Raw genomic sequence first — 17,873 nt, forward strand, 5'->3', positions numbered from 1 at the left:
AATAACATTAAACGGATTTGTGAAAACGCCTTTCTACTTTGTCTGGTGTGCGTTATATGAATACATTGTAATAAAATGTAGAATTTTTCTCCACAGTCATAATAAAAACAAATCAACTATCAACATAGTTAATGTGCCTCCCTCAAGGTATGGAGTTTTCTCCGCCCATATAACTTAAAAAAGTCGGTTCCTCGACCCCACGAATACAAAAGCCTACAAAAATGAATTCGCTGCTTGCAGGGCAATGTCATAACCAAAAAAAAGTCTTAAATGATTCTAACCTTCGCTTGCAGCATCCATTGTTAAATTCAAGTACTTACTTAATATTTTTCTTCTTTTCTTCAAACTACTGCGTGACTCCTTCCAAAAGTCCACTCCTTCAAGTTAATCGGCATTACCACAAAACTGGCCCAAGAGCAGCGTCCACGTAAACAGTACTAAGCAGGTTCATAGCGCGTCAGATTGAAGCTCAAACAGTCCCGAAAATGCCTTGAAAACGTTAATATCATGCCTCGATGGTTGAATTTACTGTACATCCCATAAAAAATGTTGTGGTGTTTAAAATTAATACTACTCAAATAGGATATAGCGATTTGAATAATGGATGGATAAACAAAACATATTTAGTGTTGAGTCCATTTTTCTCTAACAACCTCTAAAATTAGGCAAATCTTTACAATGTTCCAATTAATATACTAAGCCTTTTCAGTCACAATTGGTAGCATAACAACTATGAAAACGAGTTCGCGGTTTTTTTTTTTTTATTTGTGTGTTTGTTTATTTGTTTTGTACCAAATTTTGATATTCACGTGTCACTTCCTACCACCGCGAGACTTCAGATATCGGAATATGCAAATCCCACCTATAAGAGGTTGCCAGGGGGCGGTGCTTTATGCTAATTTCAGCGCTCCTCTTCGCGTTACGGTTTGAGAAGCCCTTCACATGTGTCTCCTGCGCAGACTAATTCGGCTACATTTTAACTTAAAGACACCTTTAGTGATACTGACGTAAGTTGTTCATAAAGTGATTTACTATAACATTTACACAGGGAAGTTTTAAAGTTTTGATAAATAATACTCTGTGAGTTTTATGAGTGATTATTTTTATATTAGTCAGTCGAAAACTATAGACGTTAACGCCACAACATTTGGCGGGAAGGAAACGTCAAATGACGCAGGAGATCAGAGAGTACCAGTTCTATATCGTATGTTTCACTTCTCTATGCTCAAGTCTATACTGAGGTTTGAGGCCTCTACTCTTACTTTACTTTTGCTTAAAACTGGCTCTTGTGAGAGGTGCCCCGGATGAATGGTAATCTTCAGTCTTTCAAGTATGATAGTGATTGTCATGGTTGTCTGGTTTTATTTACAAAATGCTGAACAGAAGCACCTAATTATCATTGTTTAGAATGATCAAACACTATTGAATATTCTGTATGGAATAAATGTTTGACATGTACCAGAGTTTTTTTTATGTAGGAACTTATACAGACAAAAGCACAGGTTGGAAGTTTTAGAACTTTGCACAAAACTTGAAATTTCTTTAAAAATAATGCAGTGTTTAAACACAAGGATGCAAACTTGAACCAAACCAACTTAAACAGCAGATCAAGACAGTGTTCTCAACTTGGGTCAGATTTACAAAACTTCTGTACACACATAAAGAGTCTTGAAATGTGCACACGCAACTTTCCTCGCAAAATTGGAAAATGGAAATGCAGCCAAACCCACTAATTGATAACTCATGCGTATTATAATTCATACCACCAAGCCGTTATTATAATACGCGTTGCTGTGACAATATAGTAGTCCTCACAAGTGATGAATATGATGTGTAAATTCTTCTAAGAGGACAAGTGCTACATATTTGCACTGAAGAACTTTTTTGTTTTTTCATCAGTTTATATAGGCTGCCTGTTGTCACTTCCAAGGATTGAAAACCTAAGAACACCTAAAACAGAAGAGTGATTCACTCCCTGCTGACAGAATGCTCTAAATCACATGTCCTTCAGCCTATTCATAGCCTAATAATTTGATATAATATGACTTGTTTGGCACTACCTGAAGACTAGGCAAATTGTCATATATGAAGGGAATGAGCTTTTAGGGTCTGACAGGATTTTCTTCTTGCCCATCATGATGACTGGCTTATGAGCCGATTTAGAATTTCAAACGTCATTCTCTTGGCACTATGTGCCAAGTTGGGCCTGTCATTAGAAAGACAGACCTCCTGAAACCAGGCTACACCCATTCATATCATGGTTTTAACAATAGTTGGCTGTCTGGCAGCAGGCACCTACCAGAGAGAACTGGCCAACAGGTCAGGAATAATACAGCCAAGCTTTTGCTTCTTCAGGCTTGCTGTACTAGAAGCTATAAATTATTGCTGAGGTGCAACATTCAGTATCTTTTGCCTGTGTCTGTATAAGTTTTTCTTAGTGTACTCCAGTTTTGTTCCACACCCTAAATTTGTGTGAGTTAGGTTAATTGAAAAAGTTAACATTTTCCTAGTGTGAATGAGTGTGAAATCATGTGGATGGATGTGTGTGTGTGTGATGTGCTGTGCTCCCCGTCTAGTGTCTTTTTGTCCTTCCCTTCCTTATAGTGACTGGCTGTTAATTGAATTAAACAGGTTCTATTAACCTCCTTAATGTTATGTTTATCCCCAGTGTCAAAAACAATGATTTTTTTCAACAAATTAACTAAGACATGTAAATACCAAAATGCTGACATAAATGCAGTAGGAAAGGTATGTCTAGTGTCCACTGCTGTATTGATGCAGATTTAGTACATATCCATCATGTGACATGTTTTGAAATAATCACAGATGCACAGCCCAATATTGCAACTGGGACAGTAGAAGTGTGTTTCTTTACTCACATTTCTTATAATATTTTTTCTGTTGTTTCAGCATAAGAGGGATTAATGTGAGTGCATGAACTACACGATCAACATTTCCCTTGTGTTATTTTAGGCAACTATAGTGCAAGGGTTGGTGACTTCCATATTTCCCCTGATATGAACAACAGTGACTGCATTGTGAAGAGTGCTTAGGGCGCTCATCTTTCATGTCCTTTTGCTTGATCACATCATTTTGTCTTTTTTCTTGGATTAACTGAGCTTGTATTTCCCAGTTTCTGTGTTTTGGGGTCAATGTAGAAATTACATAACTAAGTTTGGTAAATTTCTGTTAAAATGTACTAAGCAGTTATATGATTTTTTCAATTATCATGGTTTTCATTCTGATTTTTCAGATGTTGTGGTTATTTAATCCATTTTTGTACTAATTAGTGGATCTGCTGCTGAAGTAGTTGCAGCCTTTCACCATTCAGTGTCTGCTCTGCTTGTTTTGAATTGTCATTATTAGAATACAACGAATGCAGCAAACTACACAGAAAAAAAGTTCAAAATAAAAGTAAAACAACAAAAGTGAGTTAAGCATTTAAAGCAACTTTTTAGGGTTTCTTTTCAATAAAGTCAAGTGTTAGGCAAGTGTCATTAAATAGCGCCGCTGCATGATCAGTTGTAACTTTTTCAGGGTGTTTCTTTTCTTTAAAGTTCGAAACTTTTTCCCACATTGCAAACACTTCCTTTATCTCACTTTAAGAGATAACCTCCTCCGCGATACCGATCTCCTGCAGAACCTCCGTTTGTTACCGCGCCAGTAGTTCCGTCAACTCCTCCGTCGTCAGTTCCTCAGAACGTGTGGCGACAAGCTCTTTGATGGCTCATATTTCGAATTTTGTCTTGCAACTCAAGGCAAAAAATCGACCTAGTGATGGCTCGGATCTCAAAAAACCCGTACGTTGGGGCACTCATATCTCAAGGTACCACTGTATTTCTAAAAGTCTTATACCTGTAACTGTAATAATCATACTGCTATGGATTTCCCCGTCCTGGGTATGACGTTAATCTGCATCCATCCCTGCATGTAGGCTCTCCAGCCTGCAGGGAAAAACTTGGGGTTGGTGGAAGAATTGGCACTCCAGCCACCAAAAAAAAACCTCACATTGTTCCACTCCATCTGAACTAGTGTGGTGCTGAGGTATCACCCGTTGCATGGCTGCACTCGGGTGCTAATCTGGATCCTGAGTTGGTTTGTCGTGTGGTGGGTGCGGCAATGCACTGTATCAGTGCATTCTCCAAACCCATGGATTTTTGAATGCAGAATAAGAGAAGAGAAAAAAAAGACCAGCTAAACTAAATGAGATCAATTATTACCACTGATTGTGAATCTGGTTGGAACAAACATTCCTGCAGCCACAGTGCATCCCGAGGACCGAGTCTGGGAACCACTGGTTTAGGGTGCTTTGCTACTGCAATATGACCTAGTGTGAGTGTTCACAATGATGGACTGACAACCTGTTTAGGCCTGCATCTGGCTTTGCATCTGCTGTTCCTAGCCTAGACTTTGGGTCCCTTTGATCCTGAAAACTGGATCAACCAAGTATTAAAAATGCATGATGGATGTTTTCTTTTTGGTATACCATTCCAAACTAATAGACCTAATAATTCCTATCTGGTCTCTAAAAAGCCAGTTGCACTTCATTTTTATTTAAAAAGGAAATACGTTAAATTTCCTAAAAAACATTTCTAGGAAATGTATACTGTTTACATGTATGTCTGGGTAGAATAATTTTGAAGACCCCTTGACCATATTTCAGTTTCTCCAGATGACAGGATGAAGTATGAATTACTGAAAGTTTTACTTGGCCTTGCTACCCAGTGTGTCTGGGGCCAAATTCCTGACCGATAGGGGGAAGCTTGTTGTGCACATGGAGTGGGTTTTTCTTTTTCCTAAAAAATCGATTTAACTTTGTGAAGCTGCATAGTTTGCAAGGAACACTTGCACACAAAAAAGTATTTTTTATCCCTTATCTCACAGACTTGGCTGTTTATATAAAGATTCAGCATACACACCTCCAAAGAGGCAGTGGACGAACAAAATATCCAAACACCAAGAATTAACAGGACTGAGTATGATTTCCAATGCTCATTTAACTTATTTAAAACAAACAGGTTGGCAGGGCACATGAAGGTAGCACAAGAGTAGAACACTGCCAGCAGTAATGTGGAAGATTTTCTTGTTTGTTGTTGAGTTTTTATTTCTTCAGCATTATTCAAGTGACTTGATTTAGAGAAGAGGTCTAAACTCAGGACAACACTCATATGTCAAGTGTTTGTGATAGACAAACAAAAAGGCAACAGCAGGGTGTAGTGCCTGCCTTTTCAATATTTTATTCTCCGTACTATTGCAACTGCCTGCATACAGAACACTGCCGAAAAGATCCAAACCAACTCTCCAACAGGACTGTTTAGATTACACAGAATGGGCCATGTTGAAAGCAGCTGCTACTTATGGCCATCAGTCAACTTAGAGGAGTATATGTCATCAGCCTCTGGCTGCATTAACAAGTGCATAGAAGATGTGACTATCTCAAAGATCATCAGAACACATGCAAATCAGAAACCACTATCTGCTAAAAGCCCGTAGTGCTGCCTTTAGATTAAGTGACAAAGCAGCCCTCAGCACAGAGAGGGCACACCTATCTCAGAGCATCAAAGCAGCTAGATGAGAGTATGGAAAGAAAATTTACAGCCACTTTCAAGACACTAGAGACACACAGCACATGTAGCAAGGAATTCAAGCCATCACAGACATTCAGATGTCCTAAACAACTTCTCTGCACAGTTTGACACGCTGAACGACTAACCGGCCAGGAAGTCTATATCACCTTCTTCAGGGAGAATGGAAACTCATGCAAAGCTGCTGGACTAGACAACATGGCCAAATACTCAGAGAATGTGCAAATCAGCTGATGGATATCTTTACAGACATCTTCACTATTTCCCTGAGGCAGGTAGTTGTCCTCAAACGCTTCAAAAACTCCACCATCATACCTGTGCCAAAAAACTCCTCTGTCCCTTGCCTCAATGACTATCACACTTTAGTACTAACACCTGTCATCATGAAGTGCTTCGAGAGACTAGCATTTGCGCATCACCCAGACCGTTCCACTGATGCCATATCGACTACTTTTCATCTGGCAATGCCCCATTTGGACAAAAAAGACACTTATGCTGGGATGTTTTTCATTGACTTTTGTTCAGCTTTCACCACCATAATCCCTCAGAAGCTCATAGGGAATTTGGGTCTGCCAGGTTACAACACTTCATAATGAAACTGGATCCTGGAATTCTTTACAGAGTGACCCCAGACAGTCCACATGGGAAAAACCATCTCCAGTACCATCATGTTGATCATTGGTGTCCCCCAGGACTATGTACTCTGCCCACTTCTGTTTACTCTGCTGACTCTTGATTGTATAGCTGCATACAGCTCTACCGCCATCATTAATTTTGGGTCTCATCAGCCATGGAGATACAGTATGATGATTGGCTGACTGTTGCAAATCTAACAATCTTTCTCTTAATGAGGATAAGATGAAACAGCGGACCTCAGTAAGGCCCATGCTGTCCATATCCCACTGCACATTGAGGTAACCCCAGTGGAACTTGTTAAGAGCATCAAATTCCTGGGTGTGTAGTTTACCTGGTCAATTAATAACACCTCCATAGCAAAGAAGGCACAATAGAATCTCCATTTCCTTCAGCGGCAGAAGAAGGCAAGACCACTTCCCCCCCATTCTCACCACACCGTACAGGGGCACCACTGACAGCATTCTAATCAACTGCATTACGGTCTGGCTTGGGAACTGCACAGTCTCTGACCATAAGGTCCTACAACAAATAGTGCATACTGCAGAAATGATTATTGGGCCCTCTCTGCCCTCTATTGAAGACATCTTTGTGAAGCAATATATCTGCAATGCCTGTATCATTGTGGAGTAAAGCTCCCAGCCCTCCCATGGTCTCTCTGTTCCACTTCCATCTGGAAGAAGGTACTGTAGCATCTAAACCAGTTCTGCTAGGTGCTGCAACCATTTCTACCCCTTGGCAGTCTGGACTATGAACTCTGTGATGCTCCCCCTGCCCTCAGATTTGCCCCTAGTAGCTAATTTATATGCAGTACATTTATTACACTTGTCACCACTGTTATTAATTAATTATTGCTATCTATTTCAAATTATTACCAACTATTCACTGGCCTATTATTTATTTTTATTTATTTATTTATGTTTTGCCCTATAGATTAGTTCTTTACTTGTCTTATTTTATTTTGTGGCACTGTATGCTGTAATACAGTGTAGGGATGGTATGACAATAAAGCCAGTTGACTTGACTTTTGTTTAAATAATTCAGTCCAATAAATAATGCAGTTACCCATAATACACTTTCTTGTCCTTGTTTCTCACTGTACCCAGGAAATTTTGACAAATTCTGGGTTACATATAAGATATTATCACTGACCCTAATCATTATTTGTTTTTCTTTTTTTCATACAGTATGTGTACATTTAAGTGTGGCCGTCTTCTTCAGCTTTAAAAATATTAATATATAGTACCTGCCTTTAGCATTAAATTTTTTTAGCACATGCTAAATTAAATGCAAGTTAAATCTCTCTATTATATAAAAAAAAATCCTGGGACAAAACATGAGTTTTTCCAAAGAGGTACTTTTAAGTCCCACGAGACTGGGGCTAGAAAGAGATACTGTACAAGATTCATAAAGAGATTAAAAAACGTAGACGAGATACACATGCAGAGAAGGTTAGAAACGATGAAAGTAATAAAGTCTCAAAAAATGAAAGTAAAGATTGCATTAGCGCAAACAAATGGAAATTATTACTCAGTGAAATAATGGAACAGCGAAAAGAGATCGAATATATTGTTCAGATTTAAACTTTTAGTCGGAGACTTGTAGATCATCTACTTCATGTTGCCATCAGGGAAAAGTAGTGTTTCTCCCCAGTGAAGAGGCGTATCTGTGAGAATTAAAAGATTTGTTGTTTGTTGAAAGTGAAATCCACATATGCAAGCGGCAGAGACGGTAAGTGGCTGGCGCATAGCGCAGGCTGGAGGGTTGGCGAGCGAAGCGAGCAGGGCATGAAGCCCCCGGTCTATATAAATATGCAAATGCAGCAAAAATAAGGAATGTTGTTCTATAAAGCCATATAAACATAAATCACAGTATAGGTGTTGATTATATTTAGTGATCACTACAAGGTGAAATATGACTCGAAGGAAACAGAGGAGACCATGTTATCTTCAGCCTCTTTTAGTTACCCTGCAAGACGTAGTAAGATGTGATGATACTTTGCAACCCTTTATTAATGTAGCCCTCTGTGTGATGTCTATGGTGTCTTTGCTGCCTTTTAACTAATGAGACTGCCAACAAAGAGGCAAATTAAGTGGTTTTTCTCCACCAAAATCTGATCAGTTTGGGATGAGTTAGATGACTTTCAAGAGTGCTTTACAAAATTGTATTTCTTTTAATGGAACATTACTGATTAATGTCTGGGTTTTTCCAATAATCATCAACAGTAAATTAAGATAGACCATTGCTGCAGGACCCCCACACACAAGGGTAGAATCTGTGAGTCTATTCTTGGACTTGGTGATATGATATTTAGTAATTTATTTGCACATGAGAATTCCATTTTTCAAAAACACTGGATTTTTCTTGGTTATTTTATTTGTCATTTATCCTATTTCTCTCTTTTGTGCAGGGTCTTATATTTTTCAGAATTTTTCCTTTAGCAACACATTTTTGAGTTGCCAAGTAACAGAACATAACATAACATACATATATTTGAGATAAAGGAGAAAATGCCACAAAAAATACATTTAGGCACATAGAAGTAGCTACAGGGTTAGAAGCAGTGCTAACCACTGGTCCAGCAGTCACCTACTCCCCCAAAATTCAAACCATCTAATAATCCATCTTCTGAGCCACCATATCACATTACAAGTTTGTTGTTGTGTTGGAGAGGAAGTGGGGAGCAGGCAGCCAACTCTCACAACACTAAGGAGCAGGCAAGAACTTGCTGACTCATCAGGGGGGCACTAACCAATACTCACTCACTCCTACTAAACATGGGATACTGAAGGGAATAAAAGCTCCTGGGAAGAAAACTGAGAACAGTATCAATAGGCTCATCCCATTTAGAGTCACTGCTTGATACTATGCTTTTCTTTTCATTTAATCTCCATAAAGTCTTACAAAAGAGACAAACTGGAGGCTGATCCAATGGGCACCTGGTTGATTTCTTTGGCATCCCCTATGAAAGTGCCACCCTAACAATACTAAAGTACTCTGAATCAAGCCAAAAACATTTCAGAGAGTCTTTTTGGTTTTTAAGGAAATGCCAGACCGTCACTGATTACTTCCTTGCTCAACTCTGAAGTTGAGGGTTCATTATTTTTCACTTTACTGCAAGATGATATTGATTAAAATGCCTTTTGTTGTTTGGTAGCTTTATTTGCTTCGGTTTGTTCCTCACCACACATTCATTTCTAATCACTACCCAATTAGAAGCATGTGTAAGACTTTTCCGAAAAACATTCACAATTGAATATGTAGGGCACAGCACGTTAGTCAGTATTTTTTGCATGTCAGCTATTGAAGGTAACTGATATTCCAATTCTGCTCTTGTTTTGTGTAAGAAATCTCAGCCTTGATCTGGTAACCTGCACAGACATATATTTTTTTTTAGATTCGTCAAGCTAAGTAGCAATTTCGTATTGTAGTACCTCTGGTGGATAGTAGCTGATCTAATGTGTATATATCCACTAAAACAAGTGGAGGCAGACAACAAGATGGAATTATCAGTCATTACCTCTTTTATAGTTTGAAATTTGGAATAGGATCCAAAAGACTGATAATTGATATTAAGCTTAACTCTGCCTTAGTTTTATTTCAAGCATGCATGGGATTGCCAGCAGTTGTAATAATGCATTAGAAATTTATTTTTCTTTTATGCAGCATGGAGTTAATTTCATAATTTTTTTTCCTTCATGAAACAAATGTGATTGACTGACTGACTGACTTACATATTTAAGTTTTATTTCCATAGCTTTTCTTCATAGTTAACAGAGAAGAAAATGTTGTATTCCTCTAAAAGGCTGAAAAATGGAGCCCACCATCCAATTTGTGATCTTCTTTCCATTGACAGAATTACTTGACCATAATAGCGTAGAACCTGGAGATTCCACTGAACATAATGGTGCATTTGTGGACTGTGGGAATAGTGCAGTTGAACCCAGTAAAAACATACAAATGAAAAGCAAAAGGCACCCCACACCAGGACCCCATGTTGTGAGCTGCCAATACTAACCAGCCACACTGGCATCGCATTTCCAAATGGGAAACACATTGGATTCAAGTTTATACTGTTTCCTCATAGCTGTGTAAAAATACTAAATGTAACAAAAATGGAGTCTAAACTGAGGGCAACAATAATTTGATTTAACTTTGCAGTCATAAATATATATACAGTATGTGTATATATATATATATATATATATATATATATATATATATATATATATATATATATATATAAAAACAAAAAGATTTACCACTATTAGATGACATCTGGCAGGCAGAATCTGATAGGATAGGGAAACACAACTTAATGTTAGATTTCTGTTTTATGGTATACAGTACCCCCGTGACCCTGTGTTCGGATTCAGCGGGTTAGACGATGGATGGATGGTACACAGTACCAAGAAAAGTTATATTTAAAGCAAAAGGTGGCCATATGGAAAAGCTGTAGTGTTTTCACTTGTATTGAAAATGGTTATCCTACATTTAGAAAGGTGGTTCACATGGTAGGCATTTAGTGAATCCACATTTTCTATTTAATTTTAAAATGATCCCAATCTGTGAATAAAGCCTATCCTATAACCACATGGTAACATTCTGCATTAAATGAGCCAATGAGCAGTGTGATCCTATGCAAGCAGGAGCTTTGAAATGATTAAAGGGAGAGCTTATTGTCTGTTAATTAGTTATGAGATTCATTTCATTTTGCTAATGCTGCAGGAATATGATTTTCATTATGTATTACTCTAATACAAGATGGATGAGTATCTATGTTTTTAATCCACTAAATCAACCTCCATACTTCCTAAGCTAAACAGAAGTAAACTTAAGATGCAACAAATGCAGTTTCTATTATAATGAGCAATAGGGACTGGGATTTTAGAGCCTGCAGTGTGTATTGTGACTTGGCAACTAAAACTAAGGGTGAGGGTTGACAGAAAATGCTCCTCGTCAACTCTGTTTATAGTCACGTTGAAGACAAGTTTACTTTGTTTGTCCCTTCTCTAATGTTATCGTTTGTTTTATTTTCCTTATCTGTCACCAAACAGGATTTATTTTATATGTAAAGACAGTCTGAGCTTCTTCCTGCATATACTGTAATGTTTCCATTTTTAAAGGCTAAACCACAGTTTGTAACATCTGTGTATACTATGTGGATTACCGTCAGTCTAGCTGGGTTTGTTTACTGTTCCTCATAGACAGCTGTGAAGAAACTCACTGCTTCAATGAACTCATTCATTTGTAGTTATGGTTGTATTTCATAAAACACTCGGTCTTCAGTGAATCATTAACATTACAGTTCCATGTATTATCCTTTGAAGAATCACTCTTTTCATGTTTTAACCTTTACGGAGTTTCGTTAGTTGGCCCACATTTCTAGTAACATTCGGGATATTCTCAAAACACAGTTAATCCAGTTCAGGGTCAGTGCCCAAACCCTATAAGCAGGTGTGACAGGTTTCCAGTCCATGTTAGTCCAGTTTACTTGGCCATCCCATCAGGTGCTGCCTTTTGCCATTGACTCCACCCCCTTGTTAGATTAGTCATGTGACAGGTACATACATGTAAGGCAGAGCTTGCCATATAGATATTTCTTAGGCACTGGACCATATAGCTTTCTCAGAAGGGCTTTGTACTCGGTTCTGCTTTGCCTTGATTTAGCTTTTCTGCATTTTGTTTCTTTTCTGGAAATTGTGGTACTGTGCACAATAGTTGCCTGCTCCTGACAGTAGTCTTTCCTTTGCAGTTACAATAAAAAAAGGCTTTAATCTTCTTCAAAATATCCTTCCATGACTCTAGAACAGCTGTTGAATTTGGGGATCAACAATTTCTCTTTATCTTTTTCTATTCTCGGCTCCTGTCTTTTTAAGCAATGCCTTCTACTTGAAGGAGTATAAGTCCTGAGCATTGAAAGGAACCTGGAATGCGTCTCAGAAAACAAGAAGTTGGTGTACATGTGAAAGTGGCAGATGCCAACAAACCAGGAAAGGCAGGAAACCACCACTTAATGGGACCCCGGTCTACTCATACTTTCCTGCTCATACAAGGACAATTTTCCAAATGTACAAGGCCCCACAAAGACAGTGACTTCCACTTTGTGAACTTGCTTAATCCATTAGAAAGACATAATGAAATGGAACTATTAGTATCAGGTGCAAGGCAAGAATGAACCCTGGATGCAATGCCACTTTATTCACATGCATATTGACACGCACAGTCACAGCAGGCCAATTTGTCAACAGCAGTTAGTCTAGCATGAATATGCTTAGGGTAGTGAAGTACAGTGAGAGTTCCATGAAAGAAACCCACACTGGCATGAAATGAACACACAACCTCAATTACCAAGTAAGGAATTAATTTAGGTTCCTGGAACGATGCAAATTCTCTTATTGTGACGCAGTCTTGCCCTGTCTCTCCATTCTGGTACATTGGGGTCAATATACTATTTTTTCTAATCACTTTGCTTTTATAAGTAAAACAAGCCAAAAAGAAAGTATGGAAGGCAACGGTGCAGGCAAGAAGCTCTACTAATACAGGATCGAGGATTCAAAGTAATCCTCTTTGGGCTTTTACACACACACACTATCACAGTTTAAATACCAAATGTGCATTTTATTCATTTTTCTTTTTTCTCGTTGTCTGTGAGCCTAACATTTACCCAAATGACCTTAATTTATGTAGCTTTTAAGTGCACTTATTTAGCACATATTTCTTCTCAATGTGGCTCATTCCAGCAAATCTCCATTTCACTCTTACTTCTTAGACAAGCTTTTTTCCATCACCAGCTGCCTTTTGGTGCCCTATGACTCACACGCAGCTTGTGTTTTAGAACACATTCAAATGGAGGATGTATGTTTCCGTTTTCTGTCAAGTAGAATATACCTAATCACGGCTTTGAACAAATAGTACTTCCAGACTGCAGAAGAGCTAAAACGAATAAATATTGTCAAACAGATCCAAAATAAAACAAGTGTCGCAGTGAATTTATGACGATGTTCTGTTGTTGATATAACAGATAAAATTTGCCAGTGTTGGGTATATTAAAGGCAGTAGATGCTTAAAAACAATAAGATCAAATGTATTTAATACACATGGTCCAATATACAGTATTTCCTACTCCTTACTTTAAAAAAAAAGGACTCATTTCATCAGGAAAATCCTGTTGCCCAAACATAATCAAAAACAGCTGGTGTGATTTTCAGGAAGACCAGGCAATATATAAAACTGGAAAAATAAATAATAAAAGGTGACGGTCGGGTAATGCGAAAGGGGGGAGATGAGGGGGATGACTTTTCCTCTTCTTGTTGTACAGACTAAATGAACTATTAGAGCAAAACACCAGTAATGAATCTGGTTGCCCAGGGCTGGCTAAGGCACACGCTGCTGCATTTCTAGGCTTTGTGCAACCCTGAAATGGACTAAGCAGTTTCATACGTGGCTGAAGTAAATAACAGTGACCATTGTGGTGCATTAAGACGGATGGTTTTATCAGAAATTCTTAATAGGTCTAGCACTCGTGTACTGTAAGGCACAATATTCCGTGTGATTGTTATAGAATAATTATGCATAATCTGAGTTATGTTATTAGTGTTCAAGGGAAAGGAATGCCTATGTTAGACTTTTCAATATGTTGTGTTGTGTATTTTACAATAGTGCTAGCTGTGAAAGAAGCTACATAAAATAAACATTGAATCCTTGTGCAGCATTTACTTTTGTTTCTAATACAAAGGACACGTGATGCCTTTTTTCTTTAACATTGTAATAACAATACAATTTTTCTTTGTTGATTGAAAAACAAATAAAATATACACAAAAGAATCTCCTCCTTAAAGAAAACAATACCATCTTTATTGTTTCAGTCCTCTTGTCTCCTGTGCTTATGGAGAACCATCTTTTGCATACATTCAGCTCCTGAGTACATATTCTGGTTTGCTATTAGAAAGCAATCTTATTTTACAGTTAGCACATTTCATCTTACTATTCTTCTTCTACACAATTTTAGCAAAACATGTCACAAAAGAATTGAATTCTAATGCACTAGGCAATTGGAAACATTACAAATCACAGTTGCACCTTGTCAGGAGACCAAATGAGGACACCTCCCCAAGTCCCTCCAACCCCCACTCCAAGTGTTGTTTACTTGATAAGGTTCTTTAGTTTGTGGATGGTGCTTTGTAATCCACCTTGTTCTTATCTGCTCTATGGCTCTCGTTTCCTCAGCTGCCCACTGTATTCACCGGCACTTGAATTTGAACAACTTCACCATTCTCTCCTTGCTGGATCTGAATTGCCCCATGTTTGAGTTCCATATCAGACTGTAGTCCTGGACTCAGAGAGTCTGTGGTCTGGAGGAGAGAAAGACATATTTATATTGTTAGTCATTTGTGTAACAGATTTTATTTATTTAACATTTAGCTTTATAATACATTTCACACCTGTAGTTAATGTCCAAGTATAACAGGACCCACACTGAAGTTGCATTGATTGGCCTTGTCTTTGTTGTTCCATTCATGCGTATATGTGAGTGGACAGAAGCTGAACCCCTGTATTGCTTTTCATGTGGCGTGTAGCCCTATTAATGTCAGTCAAGCTCTACTAAAATTCTGTAGATCCCACAACTTTGCATTCCAGCCACTCACAGAACTAAAATAATTGTGGTTGGCCTGCTGTCTCGCAAGTGGCCATTCTCTTGAGAGTAAATGAAGTCTGATCTGATGATCCAGGGGCCAAGTTTATAACTGCTGTAACTGTTCAAGTTTAAAGCAATTCTTTTTATTTATCAGTTTTAAATTGGTTGTACCAATGAGCAAGTTGGATGAGCCACTGAAGTTCACTGTTTTCTCTGTGGCAGATTCAACAGATAAAAAGAAGGCTTGAGTCAGAATTGTGACCCGCCAGACTTTTCAGTATACACCATTAGACAAACTGTGAGGGTAAGATGATGATGGTGGAACCTGTACACATTGAATGGGGTCAGCTACAATGCTGAAAACCTCTGTAGATTTTTGTAAGACCAAACAGCTTGGAGTCATTAATGTGAAGCTGCCAAGTGCTCGACACTTACAACAGAAAGATTTATGTCACGGAGACAGTGACATCAAGAACCACTGGGAGCAGAAATGAAAAACTTACTGACTGACTATCTATCTATTGAAAATGAACATCTGCTACAAGCTGGTTTTAAAAATAGCTACAGAGCTTCTAACATAAAAACTATTATTTTTAACTAACTAAAACACAGGGGAGGGTAAAACAAAGGAGTACAAAGACTACAATAAACACAAAGAATAATTATTTAAAAAATCATCTGCTCTTCTGTGTTAAGCTCAAAATGCTTTGGCTTTTCTATCTTGCCAACCTTGTGGCACCCTTTCCTCCCAGTCGGTTAGACCTTTGTCCCAGTTCACCTCCTGAGTAAATGAGCACTGGCATGGTGCTGAAACTAAAATTCTGCCCTGGACTGAATTCTGTGTCATACCTAGGAGGGATCACTGTATCACTGACAAAAAATGGCTAAGATCCTGAATAAATTGCACATCATCTCTATTTAAACTGACATTGTTGAAACATACAGTAGATCATGTCTAATTAAGACACTGTCTACATCAGGCTCTGAACCTAAATTCAGTAGGCTACAGTTGTGGAAATTATGCAGGGTTAGGGTTTTGTAGCAACAACACATTAGAGGACTGCTTTTACAATATGTAATAAACCCTGGCTTATGTGTATGTTTTGGTCATTAGGGGCAAGGGAACTATACTTTCAAATCTGGATTGCCCCCATAATAACAATGAGTGGTTGATTTCTAATTTTAAAAGGACTTAAGGTATGTTGGCCACTTTTAAAAGGAACAAAGGGATCAAGTGAGGTGTGCATTTCTGGGTTGTGTTTTGTCTGGGGTTCCTCATGAATGAAAGCAAACTGCTTGTCACCAGGATCACTGAAGATTTTTGGCCAAAGTTCAAAAAACGTGACTCCCCACTAATGTGAGCTAAGGGTCAGTATGCGCTCAAATGATTTGGCATGTGCTATGGAGTTACCTTTATGGAAATCTTCAGTGGAAGAGGGTGTTTTTGAATTCTCCTGCAAAGCAAGCAGGTGCTCTTCTGTTTGAAATGCTGCCCTATTCTTTTGTTTTGTTATACTTATAAGATTATAAGATTTAATGGTCTACATTTGTGTAAAGTATTGCCCTCCTGGCCATATGACCTTATCTTTTTTTTTGTTAACTACTTTGTCTAACTTCTAATTTCTCTATTTATAGAAAGTGATTTGAAAAGTATGAAGATATCAAACTACTATTTCAAAATCTCAAAGACTAATGACAGTTTTTTTTCATGTCAACAATTTTTCTAAAGAAAATACTATTTATTAATAATTTGTTTATTAATATGCAAATTGAAGCCATAGTCAGAGCATCCATTCTAAAGATCTCTTTTATACAGCTTGAAATTTGAGTCCAGGCTTGGTTGTATACTTAATGTTTTGTAAGTGTCCACTTATGCTGTTATTTTTGCCATGCTAATTTGAAACCATGCTAGGTTTCTTTCCACTTTAGTTTTCTCTCCTTTACGGTAAGAAACAATTAAATAGATGTTGAAGAATATTTTTCTCCCCAAAGTATAATCCTTAATTTTGAGGATTTTCTCAATTTTTCTCACTAGTCATTGGACAGCTTATCTTTGTTTGTTGCATTTTTTAGCCCCAGATGTGCCTTCTCCATACCCAACTACTTTATTTTGGGCACTGTGGTCATTGACTGTTGTGTGAGAATAATTTAGAGGTAACAATTTTAAGTATTTTGGTTTGCAGTGCACATTGAAAAATATAAATATTTTAGAAATGTCATAAAGAGACTACTGTAACGGTCAAGTAAACAAGCAGAATGTTGCAGAGGGATGGTTCAAGAAACTGGCTGATGTAATGATCTTTCATGCACCTAGTAAGACATGCTAGTTGACACATACTGTTATAGTCTTGATAACAGAATAAGTGCTGAATATTGAAGAACAAGGTGATAATGGAGAAAGACATTTATTTTAGGTTGTGGTTGTTCTATGTACTAAAGCACCAAATGTATTTTAACCAATCAGAGTATGATATATAAGCATTGTATTGTTATGCAAATTCAGTTCAGGTCAGGTTGGGGAGCTTGTACTGGTACAGCGTGTTGCCACACCCACCACATGATAAAACAGCTCAGGATCCTGGTTGGCAACCCCCTAGGCAGACACTCACAAGCCCAGACACTCAGACTCCTTGCTCAGTCTCTCGAGGGCCCCAGTCAGAGTCTCCATTGACTCCACAAAGATCACAGCATCATCAGCAAAGTCAAGATCAGTGAATCTTTCTTCACCAACAGATCCCGCACAGTCGTTGGACCCCGCAATCTTGCCCAACACCCAGTCCATTTAAGCATTGAACAAAGTAGGAGCAAGAACACACCCCTGCTGAAAATGCAGAGCTTCTGCCTCCAATCTGCACAGCACTCACAGTACTAGTGTCCAGGGTTACTATGATATCTAACAATCTTGAGGTGATCCCACAAAGTCTCAGGATGTCCCACTGGGCAGCTTAATCAACTGAGTTGAAACGTTTCACAAAAATTGACAAAGGCTGCAAAGAAACTCTTCCTATAATCGTGTT

The 17,873-nt window shown here is 38.1% G+C and overlaps 1 protein-coding gene and 1 long non-coding RNA gene across 2 annotated transcripts in view; one reads left to right on the forward strand and one right to left on the reverse strand.

Annotated features, from left to right (window-relative positions):
• Positions 1–834: 834 nt before the first annotated feature.
• The window catches only part of LOC120535589, a 30,274-nt gene continuing 13,235 nt past the window's right edge, over positions 835–17,873 (forward strand). Inside the window, exon 1 of the long non-coding RNA XR_005634926.1 lies at positions 835–1,007. This is a non-coding gene — a long non-coding RNA (uncharacterized LOC120535589). The remainder of the gene's footprint in view (positions 1,008–17,873) is intronic.
• The window catches only part of LOC120535587 (BTG3 associated nuclear protein), a 319,241-nt gene continuing 315,420 nt past the window's right edge, over positions 14,053–17,873 (reverse strand). The window contains exon 13 of the mRNA XM_039763527.1: positions 14,053–14,572. Within this exon, the coding sequence (XP_039619461.1) occupies positions 14,444–14,572 (129 nt within the window). The 3' untranslated portion in view covers positions 14,053–14,443. The remainder of the gene's footprint in view (positions 14,573–17,873) is intronic.

The sequence above is a fragment of the Polypterus senegalus genome, chromosome 9 (assembly GCF_016835505.1).
Source record: "Polypterus senegalus isolate Bchr_013 chromosome 9, ASM1683550v1, whole genome shotgun sequence".
NCBI classification, from domain to species: domain Eukaryota; kingdom Metazoa; phylum Chordata; class Cladistia; order Polypteriformes; family Polypteridae; genus Polypterus; species Polypterus senegalus.